The sequence below is a fragment of the Melanerpes formicivorus genome, unplaced genomic scaffold, assembly GCF_026170545.1.
Source record: "Melanerpes formicivorus ecotype bairdi unplaced genomic scaffold, bMelFor1.0.p_v2 SCAF_7, whole genome shotgun sequence".
Lineage (NCBI taxonomy): Eukaryota > Metazoa > Chordata > Aves > Piciformes > Picidae > Melanerpes > Melanerpes formicivorus.
The window spans coordinates 6678942-6697319 of record NW_027142359.1 but is presented as its reverse complement, the minus strand read 5'-3'; the positions used below and the strand labels follow the sequence as shown (position 1 = coordinate 6697319).

Genomic DNA, 18378 nt, shown 5'->3' with positions numbered 1-18378 from the left:
GAAACAGGAGAATGTATAGACATCACTGCTGTCAGTAACTATGACAGCCATCACTTATCAGAGCATTCATTGTCTAAGAAAATTAAACCATAATTAAGTTAATAGGGCCATTTTTGCTACCAAATCAGAAGTATACGTGTCAAAAACACTTTCCAGCCTGAAAAGTTTGAGAAACCATTTTTGAACAAACTTTGCAAAGTGAGACATAGCAAATCATAAAAACTACCTGAGTAGGAATATTTGCAAGAAAGCCAGGAGAGGATTTTTTACAAGGGCTTGTAGGGATAGGACAAGAGGGAATGGATTGAAGCTGGAAGAGGGGAGATTTAGTCTGAAGATGAGGAAGAAATTCTTTTCAGTTAGGGTGGTGAGACACTGGAACAGGTTGCCCAGGGAGGTTGTGGATGCCCCCTCCCTGGAAGTGTTCAAGGGCAGGCTGGATGAGGCCTTGAGCAACCTGGTCCAATGAAAGATGTCCCTGCCCATGGCAGGAGAGTTGGAACCAGATGATTTTTAAGGTCCAGCCCAACTTCAACCATTCTAGGATTCTATGAATTATAAATCAGGTTTTTGTATTTCATAAAGACCTCAAAAGCCACCACACACAACATTAATGTGAATAATGAGCTAGTGAGCCTGAATAATGATCATGTGAACCTGAGCTGGCTGAAGATGTCCCTGCTGACTGCACTAGATGACTTTTAAAGGTCTCTTCCAACCCAAACTGTGATTCTGTGATATAACCTAGACACTTCTGCTGCACGAGTTGTACTCTAGAAAGGCTAATGATACAGTGATTCCCAGCCCTGCCTGGTATTGGAAAAGGTTGCCCAGAGAGGTGGTGGAGTCTCCATACCCGGAGGTATTCAAGAAATGTGTGGACATGGCACTTTTGGGACATGGTTTAATAGCCATAGTGGTGTTGGGTTGAAGGTTGGACATGATGGTCTTGGAGGTCTTTTCCAACCAAAAGAATTCTGCAAGTCTGTGATTCTAATGCTGGATTTATGGCAGGCATTATTAATATATTAATATGGCACATTCTTTAAGAGATGTGCTAATTTCTGTTGAAATAAGGACTTAATCTCAAGGTATATTTGTTTTGCCTAGTTTTACCACATCTAAAAAGAGATTCTGGACAATCCTTATTTTATCCCAATGGATCTTCTGGGTAATAAACTGTGTCTTCTACCCACGCCTTGTGGTTCCTTAGTCTCTGACAGAAAAGTGACCACAACAACAGGACTCAGCATTCAGCACCTCAACACAGACTCCTGTGCAGCTCTCAAATCCAAGGCCAAGCTAAAAAAAAAGGTAACTGTAGGGATTTTTATATCCACATGGCTATAACAAGCTACACAACAAATCCTGGGTTTTAATAGCAAAAACACCAAAAGGCAAATGAGTAAAAATGAGGCAAAGACAATCAAGAGAGTAGCAGACAAAAGGAGGAACTATAAAAGCCCAAGCTGGTTCTGGTTAAAGAAAGTGTCATCTCAGAATGGTTTCTTGGTGCATTTGAGAAAGTCAGTGCTTACAGGAAAACATGCAGTATTTTTAGTCTCTTTCTGTTAAACAAAAGAAGCAAGTAACTACAAATTGTAAGTTGGAGCCACCAATTCACATCCAGAACAAGTCAAGTTTTATGACACAGTTTTTTCTAAATTGCCACTTGCTTGCCTCTCTTTCCAGCCTGTTAATACTATCCATAAATCAATATTTCTTAAGTTGTTTTGAACATGTGTCTTGCTTTTGGCACAACTGACAGAGCTGACAGTAGCTCAGTCCCACCAGGGCAGAGAAAGAAGGACTGGTTGCAATTACCAGCTGTGGGAGCTTGGCATTCACTCTCTTATTCTGGAGAACTTGGAACTGCCAGCAGCTGGGAGAGGGTTGCTTTGGGTTGGTTCTGTTCTGAATGGAACTGCAACTAAAACCATAGAATAGAATCATAGAATTGATTCAGTTGGAAGAGACCTTTAGGACCACCATGGCCATTAAACCATGTCCCAAAGTGCCATCTCCACATATTTCTTGAACACCTTTAGGGATGGTGATTTCACCACCTCCCTGGGCAGCCTGTTCAATGCCTGACCACTCTTTAAGTAAAGATATTCTTCTTAATATCCAATCTAAACCTCCCTCTGCACATGTGGAGCAGGGAGGGGACCTCCTATGTGGCTGGAGTTATGCAAGTGAGGTGATAGTCTTCTGAGCCACACCAAGAGTTAGGATGAGGGCTGGAGTCAGGGCAGAACTGCAGCTCAACAAGTTTTTGGAGTTAGGACCTTCTGTGCTTTCCTTGGAGGGCTGGGCCCTGGGGGGAAAGGACTAAGAACTGACGAAGAGAATAGATTAATGATGGAGCACAAGCACTGAAAAAGAGGGGACACCTGCACGAATCTAAAGGGATCTAAAGAGGTTTGAACAATCTGAATAGAGGACATTTGCTGAATCTCAATTAATTTTTCACTTAGGAGACTTGCAGGTAATGACTGTTCATTGGGAAATTGTTTCTCGTGAGGATCTGTTTAGCGATTAAGAGATTTATTAAGCAATATCATGCTCTGGCTTGCCTAAGATATTATGACTTTGTATTATCTGCTTCAAAAGGTAAAATTCACTCTATATATGCACATGGGAAACACTTCACACTTCTCCCTAATTTAAAATTAAACTAAGAGTAGAGTTCTCTCTTTTATCAGCATGGAGTTGTTTGAAACATCCTAATGTCTCATCACAATAATTAGCAATTATTTAGTTAGAAAAAAATAAAAAGACAGGCTACCAAGGAAACTTGGCCCTGCAGGGTGACACTGAGCCTTGTTACTAGAAACAAGGACAAGCTGTTGAATCCTCTCCTGGAGTAAAGTGCCTGCTGTTGGGAGTACAGGCAGATGGATCTCTGTGGCCAACACCATCCTCCCTCGCCCCCCTGCATCCTGCACAGCAGAGCCAGAAGAAACAGAGGCTGAGACAAGAGGGACAGTCTGTGGCACACAAGTGACTCATGAGCACGCTCACACACTGCCCTCAGACACTGAGGATTTCAGCATCTAATGGGATCAGGCCTCTATCCTCTCTCCTTCCCAACTAGCTTCAAAAAGAGAGAACTTGATCCCTAGCCAGTAAGTCACAACTATTGCAGCTTTTGTTTCTGTGTTGTGCAAAGACTTTTTTTCTTTTTGAAGATGGGAGATTGGTCACAAAAGCTCCCATTGTGTTGTGAAATACCAGTTTGAGGCTGGAATGAAATGAATAACACAATCACAAGCCCAGATCAAAGAGTCACAAACCGGGTAAGTGACACATTTAAATGTCATGATCAATCCTTTCATTCCAAGCACGATAAAGACTGTTTAACTTCTCCCCAGGTCCTCAAGCAAACCAAAACATCCAAGCAGCAGCTGTCATTTATTCACACTGGCCAAAAAGCTGAAAGCAGCTTAGCCACTATACTGGAAAATCATGGAATCATTAAGGTTAGAAAAGACCTCCAACATGATCCAGTCCACCAATGCTCAAAGCAGATGATAAACCCACAGTTCATACACATATGAATAGCCTCAGCTAACCTCCTGAACCTACTGAGGCAAGTAGGCTTGCAGCCCAGGTCACCAACCATGTCCTGGGCTGAATCAAAAGAATTGTGACCAGCAGGATGAGGGAAGTGATTCTGCCCCTCTGCTCTGCTCCCATGAGACCTTGCCTGGAATACTGTGCCCAGTTCTGGTGATCCCAACACAGGGACGTTGAACTGATGGAGCGGGTCCAGAGAAGGGACACAAAAATGATCAGAGAGTTGGAGCACCTCTCCTATAGGGACAGGCTGAGAGAGTTGGGATTGTTCAGCCTGGAGAAGGCTCCAGAAAGACCTTGTGGCCTTCCAGTACCTGAAGGGGGCCTTCATGAAATCTGGGGAGGGACTTCATTTCCAGGCTTGTAGTGACAGGATGAGAGGGAATGGATTCAAACTGGAAGAGGGGAGATTTAACCTGAAGATGAGGAAGAAATTCTTTTCAGTTAGGGTAGTGAGACATTGGAACAGGTTGCTCAGGGAGGTTTGGATGCCTCCTCCCTGGAAGTGTTCAAGGGCAGGCTGGATGAGGCCTTGAGCAACCTGGGCTAGTGGAAGGTGTCCCTGCCCATATCAGAGGAGCTGGAACCAGGTGATCTTTAAGGTCCCTTCTGACCCAAACCATTCCATGATTCTATGAACTTCCCTTTTTGCCTCGAGCTCAGAGAACAAAGATTCCCCACTTATGAGTTTCATATGATTTTGGGGGCCTTTATGTATGTTTGGGGTGCAGTTTTTCAAACTCCACAGCCAGCAGCTGTTTTATCAGCATTCCCCAGGGAAGCATGCAATCAGAAATACAGTGTAACACAGGCAGCTTCCACCACTGAACCAGGCAGGTCAGCTGTTACAGGTCACAACCCATCAGGGATTCAGATCAGGACACCTGGAGAACTACTGGAAAAATACATACTTGGAATTCTTCATATTAATAGGTAATGTTATAAAGTGTTACCTTGAAGTCTTACCTTGAAAACACACTTCCTCCTGTGGCCAAAGGATTTTCTGGGGAAAAATAGCACATTTTTATAATCCCTGTGCTCTCCCCAGCGTATCTGCTTCACAGATGACTGGAAGAACCTCCAAGTGTTGAGTGACAGCAGGAAGAAAGCCACCTGCACATGCAGACATGGGAGAGACAGCAGGGAACAAGCAACCACTCCATTTAGAAGGAGCCATTAGAAAGAAGCAGGATTCAGAATATTTGTTAAAATCTAGAAGTGGTAACTCTACAAAAAGAAGTGAAGTAGTGAAACTCTACAAAAAGAAGTGAAGTGAAGTACCTCCAGATGAAGTGCTCCTCATGGGGCAAAACCAACAGTAACCAACTTCTGGAAATAACCCAGAGACACAGCTGAAATAAACCTCAACATAAAGAATAAAAAGAGGTGAATAAAGAAACAGGCTGTATTGGCTTAAGGTGACTGGCCCCAGAGTGAGCTGTGTTAACTTAGGACACAAGCCACTGCAGAAAATGTTCCTCTTCAAGCGTCCACTGTCTTTAAAATTTGATGACAATTTACCAGTCACTGCTTCCTTCCATAGAATTATTGTTTAGACATTAGGAAGAAATTCTTTCCCATGAGAGTGGTGAGGCACCCAGAGGTTATCCAGAGAAGTTGTGGAGGTCCCAGCCCTGGAAGTGTCAAGCCGGGTGGGATGAGGCCTTGAGAAACCTGGTCTAGTAGGAGGTGTTCCTGCTTGTGGCAGGGGCATTGGAACTAGTTGACCTTTAAAGTCTCTTCCAAAGCAAACTATTCTCTATTTTATCAAGAAACACATCCCTGTGAAGCCCTCCAGTACATACTGGTCATGTATTTGCAGGGGCCACTTGAACAAATCAGTTAGTCATTAGCACTTTGGCTGCATCTAGCTTAATGAAATAAACTTTTTGTCCATTATCACAGACCAGAAACAAACCCTGCAGAGTCAATGATGTAGTGCCTTACAAGTCACGCTGTGCTAACAACTGAGATGAGGGTTAGAAAGAACATCTTGGAGCTTTGCATAATTTTCTGTTTAACAATAAAAAATCTGCATGTGGCTTACGAGGACAAGTTTGTTTGGTTAACTCCTGGGTATTAATGAGCTCGACAATCCTTTCATGGGATTAAAGTCTCTTCAAAGTTTTCAGAAAGTCACCCAAGGTTGTGACTAAGAAGGTTACAGGCTTCTAAAGGACTGAAGACACCAGAGGAGCTTTAGAGTGGATATGAGAAGAAACTTCTTCACTGAAAGGGTTCTCAAAGATTGGAACAGGCTGGCCAGGGAGATCATAGAATCAATAAGGTTGGAAAAGACCCTAGAGATCATCAAGTCCAACCTATCACCCAACATCTCATGACTAACTAAACCATAGCTTCAAGTGCCACATCCAATCCCCTCTTGAACACCTCCAGAAACAGTGACTCCACCACTTCCCTGGGCAGCACATTCCAATGGCCAATCACTCTTTCTGGGAAGAACTTTCTCCTCATCTCCAGCCTAAACTTCCCCTGCTACAGTTTGACACTGTGTCCTCTTATTCTGGTGCTGGTTGCCTGGGAGAAGAGACCAACACCCACCTGGCTACAACCTCCCTTCAGGTAGCTGTAGACAGCAATAAGGTCTCCCCTGAGCCTCCCCTTCTCCAGGCTAAGCAACCCCAGCTCCCTCAGCCTCTCCTCATAGGGCTTGTGCTCGAGGCCTCTCCCCAGCCTCGTTGCCCTTCTCTGGACATGTTCAAGTGTCTCAATATCCTTTTTAAATTGAGGGGCCCAGAACTGGACACAGGACTCAAGGTGTGGCCTAACCAATGCTGAGTACAGGGGCACAATGACTTTCCTGCTCCTGCTGGCCACACTATTTCTGATGCAGGCCAGGATGCCATTGGACTTCTTGGCTGCCTGGGCACACTGTTGGCTCATGTTCAGCCAGCTGTCAATCAGTACCCCCAGGTCCCTTTCTTCCTGGCTGATCTCCAGCCACTCTGACCCCAGTCTGTAGCTCTGCATGGGGTTGTTGTGGGCAAAGTGCAGCACCTGGCACTTGGACTTGTTGAATGCCATCATGTTGGACTCTGCCCATCTGTCCAGCCTGTCAAGGTCCCTCTGCAGAGCTCTCCTACCCTCTAACCAATCCACACCTGCTCCCAACTTGCTGTTGTCTGCAAACTTACTAGTGGTGGACTCAATCCCCTTGTCCAGATCGTAAATAAAGATATTGAATAGGATTGGGCCTAACACTGATCCCTGGGGGACACCACTAGTGACTGGCTGCCAGCTGGATGTGGCACCATTCACCACCACTCTCTGGGCTCAGCCCTCCAGCCAGTTCCTGACCCAGCACAGAGTGCTGCTGTCCAAGCCATGGGCTGACAGCTTGGCCAGGAGTTTGCTGTGGGGGATGGTGTCAGAGGCCTTGTGAACTCCAGGTAGACTACATCCACAGCTTTCCCCACATCCATCAGGTGGGTCACCTGATCATAGAAGGAGATCAGGCTGGTCAGGCAGGACCTGCACCTCCTAAATCCATGTTGGCTTGGCCTGATCCCTTAGCCATCCTGCAGGTGCACTGTGATTGCCCCCAAGATGATCTGCTCCATAATCTTGCCTGGCACTGAGGTCAGACTGACAGGCCTGTAGTTTGCAGGTTCATCCACCCAGCCCTTCTTGTGGATGGGCATCACATCGGCCAGTTTCCAGTCATCTGGGACCTCTCTGGCGAGCCAGGACTGGTGGTAAATGATGGAGAGCATGTGTTTTACTTTCCCTCTCACACCAAAGCATGTTGTCACCTCTTGAAATTTAAGACAGACAAATACTTGAGCATGGGATGTGTTTATTAGACACTTCAAAAAGTCACTTTCATTAGACACTTCAAAAAGAAAAGTAGAATACATTTTAATGTCCATGTTTTAACACTCCATCATCTCAAGAACCTGGCAGTCACAGCAAATAAAAACCAGTGTTTACAAAAGCTGCACTGCATCCGAGTTACAGCAAACATGGTTAGTTGAGAAGGAAGCTTTATAAAAGGCAGTGGCAGATTCTCAGCTCACAGGACATAGTGATATTGCCATGTAGCTGCATTCCCCAGATCAGCACGCTCTCAAAATTAAGGCACTTTTGGATACACAGTATTCACTTCCAGAGAGGAAAACCATTTCAGAGAAACCACACAGGCAGTTGCTACTGGTAGGCAGGGGCAGTATGCCCAGCACTGGCCATCAAAGCACCAGCTTTGTGTGAATGAGTGAAGTTCTTGATACCGAAGCCTCATTCAAGAGAATTTACTTTTAAAGAGGTCAAGGAAAATTTCCGTGATTTGAACATGATTTTTGAAGTTCAACATTTCAAAGTAAAAGCCTGCATGAAGTTCACCTTAAAGATTAGTGCATAGAGCTCCTTCAAAAGAAATAAAAAGCACTGACTCTCCATCTGCTGTTTCATGAGGTACCCACCAACAACAGCAATATCAAAGGAGATCAAAGTACAAAAGAGTAACTTGTTCAAGAAGTAACTTCAAGACTGCAGCTCAATCCTCCTTTTTAGATTGTCATGGATTCACTGCCTGTAGCTCAACCTGCCACACACACACACAGAGTTTACTACCATTCTACAAACAAGGATTCTCTATTTAGAGGAAAAAATCATCTCTGCTGGTTTTCACCATTGTCTTGAAAGCAAAATTTCATCAGTCATTGAGTAGTGTTGCAGCCTTTGGTATTTCTGAGGAGTAAAGAAACTCATTAATCTAACCCTGCAAGCACAGGAGTATTTTAACAGGGGATAAATAGGCATTTACAGGATCAGACACTTGAACAGTGTATTATTGATGAAGGTTTACTTCACTAACTTGAGTGAAGAATGTCCTTGTACAGGAAGAAAAAGCAACTTCTTCAAAAATCAAAGCATGTGGAAACTGCCTTGCCTCTAAACAACCTGCTTCATAATGAGCTGCACTTCACAAATTAGCAGGGCCCAACAGATTTCACCTGAAGTCAGGAAGAAGACATGGTAAGAGAATTTTACTTAAAATGCACATTCCTGCCATGTCTTTAAAGAGGATTAACAACTGGTGAATCTTCTCTTACAGCCTAGACATACTGCAGTACAAAATACAGCTACTCAGCATTCCTCAGCACTGTTCTGAGCTGTTCACCTTACACATACCTAGAGCTGAAATTTAAAACAAGTCATTAACCTTCCTGAAACCTGCTATACTTCAATGATATTACATCACTTGGACCACAGAATGATTTCTATACCCACTATCAGAGCACTCACGTAACATTTTTTTTGCTCTGCCCAGCAACCCACAGGACACCATTTTGTGGTACAAGAGTACTGAGAGGATTTTGGAGAGCAACACAAGTAGCTTAGGGGGCCAAAAACACTGCATTGGTGAAGCTGCTGCATCCTGTAGGGTGGATTCTGTTACCTCCTGACACAGTTCTGAACTAACTCACACAACTACTTCCTGATCTAAGGAACTTACGATAGTAAAACAAACCCTATGCAGGAATTCAGTTTCCTACTTCATGGAGCAAACACCTCTGTATGTCTTATTTTTCTATGAGAGAATAAACTCAAGTGTCTCTTCCTTTACTCCCTGCAGATGACTGACATCTTCTAGGGTTAGGGCTGCATCAAAATGCATTTTACCAAACCACAATTTGCAGGATTAAGTCAGTTATGACAACAGTAAAATTTACTTTTGTAAATGTGATTATGTGAATGTTTACTCATGATCATGTGAATGCTTACTAGGATATTGCTGTGTAAAAACACAGTGATTTAGTACAATAACCTTTTCTTACAGACAAAAAAAAAGATAGGAGTTGGAAAGTATGTTTTAAAAGCAATTTAAACTGAAGAAATAAAATGTCCTACCCAGCAGAACACTCAGTTCTTTGCAATTCAGGCATTTCATATCAAGAACACCAAGGTGCACACTACACTACACTGTGTAGTAGATTTGTGTGTGTCCTGAGCATAGTTTATCCATCTGTGAACCTTCACAAGGCAATCATATCAGCTCTAAGCATTAAAGGGGCATTAAAATAATTACTTCCAAAAATATATCCACTGGTCTTGAGTGGAGACAAAGCCTGAGTATCTTTGGAGGGAAATTATTTATTAAATGAACATTTTAAGTGGAAGGATTCCTACCCAGCACAAGCTGGAGCATAGAAGGTTCCTTGTAAATGTAAGGAAGAACTTTTTCCCTGTCAAATGACAGCACCCTGGAGCAGTCTGCTCAGAGAGGTTGTGGAGTCTCCTTCTCTGGAGACATTCAAAATCCACCTGGACATCTTCCTGTGTGACCTACTCTAGGTGATCCTGCTCTGGCAGGGGGGTTGGACTGGATGATCTTTCAAGGTCCTATCCAACCCTTACCATTCTGTTGTTCTGTGTGATAACTCACTGCATTTATCTTTATAATTTTGTGACAAATGCTGAACAATATTAAGTAGGTTAATCTTTATATTGATGGCCTGTTCTCTTCTCCCCTATCTCCACTCTGGTGACACTCCACCTGCGGTGCTGTGTCCCACTCTGGAGCCCCTAACACAAAACGGATATGGACCTGTTGGAGCAGGTCCAGAGGAAGCCACAAAGATGATCCAAGGGCTGAAGCACCTTCCCTTTGAAGACAGACTGAAAGAATTGGGTTTGTTCAGCCTGGTGATGGCTCTAAAGAGACCTTAGAGCAGCCTTCTAGTACTTGAAGGGGGCTTTTGACAAGGGCATGGAGTGACAGGATGAGGGGTGGTGGCTTCAAACTGGAAGAAGATGGATTTTTCATTAGACATTAAGAAGAAATTCTTCCCCATGAAGGTGGTGAAGCACCGGAACAAGTTTTCCAGAAAAGATGTGGAGACTCCTAGCCTGGAATTGTTCAAAGACAGGTTGGATGGGGCCTTGAGCAACCTGGTCAAATTGGAGGCCTCCCTGCCCATGGCACAAGGATTGGAACTAGATGATCTTGTTTGGATGTTTAACCGTCTCAAATAGAATCCCACGAGGCATGCTCACCAGTATCACATGTATCACTGACACTACTGTGTTTAAACCAAAACTTAATGTATATATAGTGAACAAAAAAACACAAACAAACACCACAACAAACTCCACCAGCTTCTTTGCAAACTGATTTGGAGACAATTTGCTGGCGAGTCCAACTTTTACTGAATACATCAGAGAGGTGTCACAAGGGCCTTTTCCCATTGACTGAAATGCACTTTCACAAAGCATGTTGTTATGATCTGACAATGCAAAACTACATGCAGAGGCACAGACATCCATCTCAGCATGCAGACACATAAGTGGTATCATATAGACAAATACAGACACACAGAGGATACATATGGTGATACATGCTGTGAAGTATTACCAGCACCAGAGCGATGTCCTACCACTGCTCCCAGCTAAAGTCATCTCCTCTACCAAACACAAGAAAAAAGCCTAAAATAGTAAGGAAAATGACTGCATTGCCAGCCAGCACCAGACCACAGGCTCCCCATTTGATCTGAAACGCAAGGAAATAAAACAATCAAAGCAGGTTTTATGAGACAGGTTCAAGCCACTTATTTAAATGCATTAGATAAACTATAAGAAATACTACAGAAAGGTGCTAAAAGCATAAAATAAAAAGATAAACAATAAACAATTCCATTTATGCAACTAACTATTCAATTAGCAACCACTCAGATTATTATTTCAACAGACAGGCTAATAATGCTGTGGTTTAGAACAAAATAATTACCTTGCCATCATTAAAACTTTTTTTTTTTCCTATGACTGAAGTATGTGGTGAAATTCGTGCTCTCCTTTAATAGCTATGCAACAAAATATAAAGATCACCTTTCAGATAGTAACAAGGATGGAAAACAGAACGTGGTCTTAAAGGTAAACAGCTTTAATGGTCTGCCCAAGTTTACTCAAATCAGCAATGTTTACTCTTAAACCATAGAGTTATGAATTCGAGGTCCCCCCCGTGGCCATTTCTGGTTCTGCTGGGGCCACAACTTCAAACTAAAAACTGCAGTGTCAGGGAAACTGTGCATCACAAACAAACCAAACCACACAAAGTCTTAAGCAAAGCTGAAAGATTTAAGAGGAAAATAACGCAACACATCAAACCATCAGAGGGTAGTTTGGGAGACGGGATGAGAGTTGTTTGCCTTGCAAAACAAATATGACCAAAGTCTCACCAGGGAAGAGCAGTTCAGAAAGCAAAGAGAAAAGAAGCCAGCAGGATTTGCTCTGACTTTCAGGGGTTAAAGTGTGAGCTTGAAAAATGCTTTGAAAACAAGAAGGGCAGCTCTGGAAGTTTGGCCTTTTATCTTTTAACTGCTAATACACTCCAGTCACCAAGTTTTCAGCATCCTACATGGAGAAAGCAAACATTCTGAGAGAAAAATATGGAAGGGTGGTGTGACAAAGAAATGTGAGATGCAGGAGGAGATCATATCCTGTATCAAACCAAAACAAATATGGAATATAGCCCAGCTGAGAAGTTTTCAGTCATGCAAGTCAGGTGAAAAAGCAGCACTAACAGACAGAAAGTGAGCAGGAGTTGTGATCATTTTCATCAGAATCTTGAAACAGCATGATAACGACATGAAAGGCAAACAGCAACAGTGCACTTGAAGATAATACTTCAGTAATTGACATCTTAAAAACTAGCAAGCAGAACTTACCGCTTCCACTCGTGCAAGGATTATAGGAAATCCAAAAGCAGAAACAACAATTCCAGTTGTGAAGAAATATGCCAGTTCCCTGCAGGCACTGCTGGCTGCATCACTGTCATCACTTACTCTTTTTGCAATGAAGTGAGGAATGGGGCAGATGAAGTAAAATATTAAGACAAACAGAGGCCAATACACACTGGGAAAGGGGCAGAAAAGAAATACATAGTCTGTTTAGATTGATGTTTCAATAAAATGCATATTCTATATAGAAAAAAATCATTAGTTCAAGTTTTGAAAAGTGGCTTATATGATTGGACCACCTCGTTTTCCCTGCACAAGCAACCACAAAGCCTGGTATAGAGCAAGATCCACTCTCTCACGCACTACCAAGAGTTAATGTAATTTACACTTACATCACTCCACTGATTCGATTCCCACCACTGCCTCACAAAACCAAGTCACCACAGAGGGAACAGGAAACTAAGGCAAGCGGGACAGGAACCACGAGTTTTCCCAAATTAGAGGGATCCCGAAGTATAAACAAGCTAATTGTGAAGGCACACCCTTGCATGCTCATCTGTGAGCTCTCTCGATAGCTTCATCTGGATTTTTAAGTGTAATAAACATCCCAACTGGAGTCTTCTGGTGGAAAGGTTGGGTAAAGAAACAGGGAAGTAAGGGAAAGAGCCGTGTGAGGTTAAAAACGACTGTTTAGCAATGACACTGCTTTTCCTGAGAAGGCATAGAGCTATTTCCAGTCATTTTCTAAAAGGAAATAGCTAAGGAGGTGATATTTAATCACAACCAACTACCACGTTCCAAGGAAAGTGGGTGACTACTGGAAGGTAACCAGAGCCAAACAGCTCAATTAAACGAGATTAACACCTCAATTAATAAATACTAAGAAGGGGAACGAAGCCAACCCGCTCACCCGTAGTACTCCAGGGCGCAACCCAGCATGAGGAACGTCAACCCGATGGCTCCGCTGAAGGAGAGCCCCACGAGAGCTGCAACGGCACAAGTGAGGCGGGAGGGTAAGGTGGGAGCTGCCCTCACCCATTACCGCTTATCCCCCACCCCACTGAGGCTCTGCTCCTCAAAAGGCCCCCGTCCGCGGTGGGCAGCTGCCGCGCGGCAGCTCCGAGCCCGTTGCCCACCCGCGGGCCGGGAGCGCTCGGTACCTTTGACGCCAGCCATGTTCTGGGAGCTGAACCGAGCTGAGGTGGCGGCGCCCAACTTCCGGTTCAGGGAGCCCGCCCTTTTCCTGCAACACGTCAGGGGCGCGGAGGCGCCGCCTCAGGACGGGGCGGCCCGGTCGCCATGGTGACAGGCCCTGCCGATAGGCCTCAGGGAGCGTGCTGAGCATCTCTACAGACAAACCCGCACTTACCTGTGTTTATATATGCTATATATATGTGTGTGTGTACAGTCACAACTTAAATGCATAGACATAGTTTTTAGACAGTCCCCACCCATCAATCTCTGACTTTTTTTTTTCCCCTGAAAAATTTCTCTTCATACCCCCCCCAAAAAGGAACCCAAGTGCCAGTTTGTCTCAGGGGCTGCATCATCTTCCACACTCTGCTAATCCACAGCCAGAAGGAGACAGCTGAGTTTTTCAAGTTTTGCGAGGAGTGGCTGAGGGAATCGAGGTTGTTGAGCCTGGAGAAAAGGAGGCTGAGGGAAGACCTTCTGGCTATCTGCAGCTCCCCAAAAGGAGGTTGGTGTCAGAGGGGTGGTGATCTCTTCTCACAAGGAACGAGAGATAGGACAAGGAAATGGCCTCAAGCTGCACCAGGGGAGGTGTAAGGATATAAGAAACTTCTTCAATGAAAGGGTTGTCAAAGAGGGGAAGAGGCTGCCCAGAGAGACAGTTGAATCCCCATCCTTGGAGATGCTGAAGAGAGGCAGAGGATTAGTGTTGGGAGGGTGGTTTCGCACCAGACTTGGTAGAATTAATAATCATTGAACTTGAAAAAAAATCTTCAAAGTCTTCTCAAACCAAAGTGATTCTGTGATTCTCTATGCCTTAGACTTTTAAGAGCCCATTTTTTGGCCCAAGAATTACCTTTTTGAGGGAGAAGTTGCAGAGTCCCTTTAGCTATCTGCCCACTCATATCTCCCCTGATACAGATTGTTTTTCCTCAATTTTCATTATTAAATTTAAGCAATTTAGAGCCAAAGCAACTGCCTAATAGCAAGCTTAGTACCTAAATGATTCAAGTAAAAATCACTGCTATGTTCACCAACTTGCTCGACTTGTGGGTGTCCAAAATGTAGTAGCATAAGAGTAACAAGTGAGAAGCTGTTTCTAAAATGCCTTAATTTGGAAAACCCACCATTAGTAAGCACTACATATATCATCAGAGCAGATGTAAGCAATAAAACCACACATCTTAGTACAGCTGCTAATAATGTGTACCTCTTGTAGGTCCAAAGCCACTTACAAGTGTGAATTTAACTCGTCTACAAAATAAACATGAGAACATAGGTGCAAGTTAAGTTACCATCTTCTGCACTTAACTGGGTTGAAGAGCTTTTCTCTTATGCACAAAAAGCTCCATCTTTTTGCATTGCAGATTTTCTCTAAATTAAGTTCTTATAGGTAGGGGGACTGGCTTCTGCATGTAACTTGTTTGCTCTTGAATAAATAAAATCTCTAGGAGAAAAAAAAAATAATCTCTAGAGCAAGTTATTTATGGCTACTTTTATATCTATCATAGGTCCCACCCAACTCTGCACTAGAGCAAGGCAATAGATGGAAGATGTTGTAGACAAAAAGAAAAGAAGCTTTCATTTACCATAGATGAATTTGGTGTTGCTTATCCAGTGTTTCAGAGGAGCGATGCTGAACTGCGTTCAAAGCAAGAAGGTAAAAGATTGTTTCCCCCCTCTCCCCCCAAAGCAGAAAACATACCTGAATGTTAATTTGAGCTTTTTAATGTATATACAAATGTTTTAGACCAGTCACAATTTCATTGAGTATATACTGTATTTACAAAAATTACAATAATTTAGTCAAACAGTAAACCTGAACATTGATAACCTCTGTCACTACCAGATATGACAAGATTTTTTTAAATTTATTTTTTTAATTAGCTATTTTGATATACATATGTCCTAATACTTTCATGCATCCATAAAAACATTAGGGATGGAAGTAATCAAAGCTTAAGTGGGGTTAGGGTTTCTTTTGGTAAAGTTTAGTGATGATTTGGATCTTGTGAATGGATGAGTATCCAGAGTTATGTGCCATGACAACTTGATACAAAGCTAATGTAGTTTTCATCATTTAAAAAAAGTACATTGTAGTAATGAGATCCTTTTTATTATATAGGCATAGGTCACAATATCTACAAATGTTGAATGAGAAACAATAAACCAACAAATCACAGGAACATGATTCACATTCCAGTTATCTCTTTTAAATAAGACAAGCACGTACTGGATCAAAACATTAATAAATAACATCCAGTTTGTTACTATTATCTTAAGGTCTTTTATATAAAAGGAGACCTATGTGTTGGTTTCACATTTCAATTAATGGTAGTAAGTAATGAACTGATACAACAAAAGGATGACTTTTATACAGAAAGCAATGGACCTTGACACACTGTCTTTGCAGTAAAAGTTTTGCCACTTGCAAAACATGAGTGCAACAAAGTGGATTGTCTTTAAAAACCACCAGCTTTAAAGACTCACATTAGATGGCAACATGTTCCTTAAGCAGTAAATACAGATGATTTCCTGCCCACCTTCTGAACACACCTGCCCTTTCCAAGCTCAAATACAGATACAACATGCTGGTAAATAAACTGCTAGTTGTGATTACTCTACAAAAGGAGAATGTCAGAATTTGGGGTACAGAGTGTAACTTGTTTTTTTAACTGGGAAAGATGCTTCAGCTTTAGCATCAGAGATATTTCCTCATGATATTATTGCTTTGGTCCAATATAAACTTCTAAGATAATCAATTTGCACTGTATTTACTTCAAAAATCAGACCCGGCCTACAGATGTCTACATGACAGATTGTACTCCATGATCTGAAAAGTGAAGTTCCAACAGGTTGCATACTGCCAAGAGCCTTTGAGAAGTGCTCTGGAGCTTATAAAGGCATAGAGGTGAATACAAGTGGACTGGCAAAAGTCTTGTGAATCCTCAGGAGAGGAATTGTTACCTACAGACGGGGATGATTTCTAAGACTTTGCAGCAGAGTTTTGGTTTGTTGATACTTCTTTTGTTTGATGATTTCAAGCTATTGGTGAGAACTTCAACAGAAATGCAGTACATGCCCATTCCTGACTTCTACAAACATGGACTCACCCTACCCCCCAGTTCCCTATTCCCCCAAAATACCTGCTGCTTAGCAAACCAACAAGATCTATTCAACATCAATTACTTGTTGTTTGTTTTAAAAGACACTTGCTCTATAATGCTGAGGAATTTCTTCTGTGCATTTCACTGTTGGACCATGAGGTGAAGTACAGAATTAATGCATCAAGCAGCAGTCAGCTGCCACACTGATCTAACCCAGAATTTGGCTTTGCCTCTATTCAGACATCATACTACACTAAATGAGCAATTAAGCAGCAAATGGTGACTGTTAGAAGTGTGCCTAAACCACAGCTGAGCACTTCAGTTCGATAAAGTTTGATCCAAACATAGGAAGAAAGCACATCAAAGCCGGGGCTTTACCCCCAGATATTGAACTCGAGTGTTGCCATATCACATATTACCAAAACAAAACAAGGTAGAAAATCCACCAGCTACATTATGTCAGAGAGAGAACAACTCCACCTTTTCCCAGGATGTGTTCTCTCTCTTGCCCCACCTGAATCCAAAGAAAAATACAAAAGTTACAAGAAACTGTAACCCCATGGCTCTCACACAGCTGGCCAGGGGGATAAAGTTCCTCTGAGCTCAGGATTCATGATACAGGTATAAAGAAACCTCTCTCTCGTTCTTCATGATAAGTATTAGGCTCTTAGTTGTCTGAAACTTCAGAATTTCCAGGCAGAGTTTGGTTGATCTGTGACATTTGAGACAAGAGACTATATAAGGACTAGCACATGTCTGTAGTGGAGACAGAGAAAGTACCTAATACAAGGGTTTTTGTCCTTGGTTTTCAAATTCTGACCAAGCATCATTTAGCTCCATAAATATCATCTTTGCATATTGTTCATATGGCTGCCCAGTAGCCTGGAATAAAAACAGAAAGAGGCATGTCACATCTATAAAATCAGACCACAACAATCTGATGTAGCTGCTGCACTATTCTTAAACAGAAAAGGGAAGAAGCTGCCACCTGACAGTTCCTTGATAAAAGCAGTGGGGCTGCCTACAGGCTTGCAGGAACACATCTTCCCAAGCCTTGCCCACTGCAGCTCTTCATTTTATTAAAAGTAGAGGTGGCTCATCATCACCATAGGCTTTTTCCAGATGGTGTTGGCAAGCTTAAGCAGCAAGACCTCAGGCCAAAAGATGACAATCAAATAACCTGATTCTTCCACTTTAGAAGTTTGATTTTAAGAGCCCTGTCCTTTCATATCAGACCCTGATCATCTTCAGCAGGCACAATACTACTGTGGACTCTTGTTCACCATCAGTATGGCTTAGAATCAAAGTGAGGGTGACAAAAGCTGCTAAATGAATGGTTGGACTTGATGATCTTAAAGGTCTCTTGTGATTCTATGAACCAAGCAGCCTTGGGGCTAGGAGTGCTTAGACTTCTCACCTTTCGGAAACTGACAAATATCTTATTAGTACTTTCTACAAAGCTTTTTAAAGCTTTTAAAGCACCAGTAAATGAAGTGATAACATTCAGCACTTTAAGAGAACAGTGACAACTTCAGCATGGAGAATAGGGTATTGAGGGAGACCTTACAGTGGCTTTCCAGTACCTGAAGGGGGCTATAAGAAAGCTGGGGACAGACTGTTTACAAGGGCTTTCAGTGATAGGATAAGGGGGGATGGGTTGAAGCCGGAAGAGGGAGACAGACTGGAGATTAGGAAGAAATTCTTTACAGTGAGGTTAACAAGACACTTGAAGAGGTTGCCCAGGGAGGTGGTGGATGCCCCCTCCCTGGAGGTGCTCAAGGCCAGTGTGGATGAGGTCTTGAGCA

General features: G+C 42.8%; 2 protein-coding genes across 6 annotated transcripts in view; both read right to left on the bottom strand.

The window, feature by feature from the left end:
* Window positions 1-7379: 7379 nt before the first annotated feature.
* LEPROT (leptin receptor overlapping transcript) lies at window positions 7380-13502 on the bottom strand. Of its 3 annotated transcripts, XM_068140838.1 has the most exons (5): window positions 13436-13502; window positions 13186-13261; window positions 12264-12450; window positions 10926-11089; window positions 7380-7850 (listed from the first exon to the last, which is right to left on the bottom strand). In XM_068140838.1, exons 1-4 carry the CDS (start codon window positions 13449-13451, stop codon window positions 10973-10975), a joined length of 396 nt encoding a protein of 131 aa, XP_067996939.1. In that variant the 5' UTR covers window positions 13452-13502; the 3' UTR covers window positions 7380-7850; window positions 10926-10972. The 3 variants fall into 3 exon arrangements, with proteins under 3 accessions (XP_067996939.1, XP_067996938.1, XP_067996940.1); XM_068140837.1 differs by having other exon boundaries at window positions 7380-11089; XM_068140839.1 differs by lacking the exons at window positions 7380-7850; window positions 10926-11089 and adding an exon at window positions 11103-11399.
* Window positions 13503-15191: 1689 nt separating this feature from the next.
* Window positions 15192-18378, bottom strand: part of DNAJC6 (DnaJ heat shock protein family (Hsp40) member C6) — a 59950-nt gene continuing 56763 nt past the window's right edge. For all 3 annotated transcript variants that reach the window (XM_068140832.1, XM_068140831.1, XM_068140830.1), the window contains one exon: window positions 15192-17455. In XM_068140832.1, the coding sequence (XP_067996933.1) occupies window positions 17354-17455 (102 nt within the window). In that variant the 3' untranslated portion in view covers window positions 15192-17353. The remainder of the gene's footprint in view (window positions 17456-18378) is intronic.

What these genes read in the sequence shown, in the direction of transcription:
- LEPROT (XM_068140837.1), bottom strand. An exon ending in TGCGCCCTGGAGTACTACGG is followed by an intron (nt 12,451 to 13,185) that starts GTGAGCGGGTTG and finishes CCCCTTTCCCAG; the next exon opens with TGTGTATTGGCCTCTGTTTG. An exon ending in TCCTTGCACGAGTGGAAGCG is followed by an intron (nt 11,090 to 12,263) that starts GTAAGTTCTGCT and finishes CTTGCGTTTCAG; the next exon opens with ATCAAATGGGGAGCCTGTGG.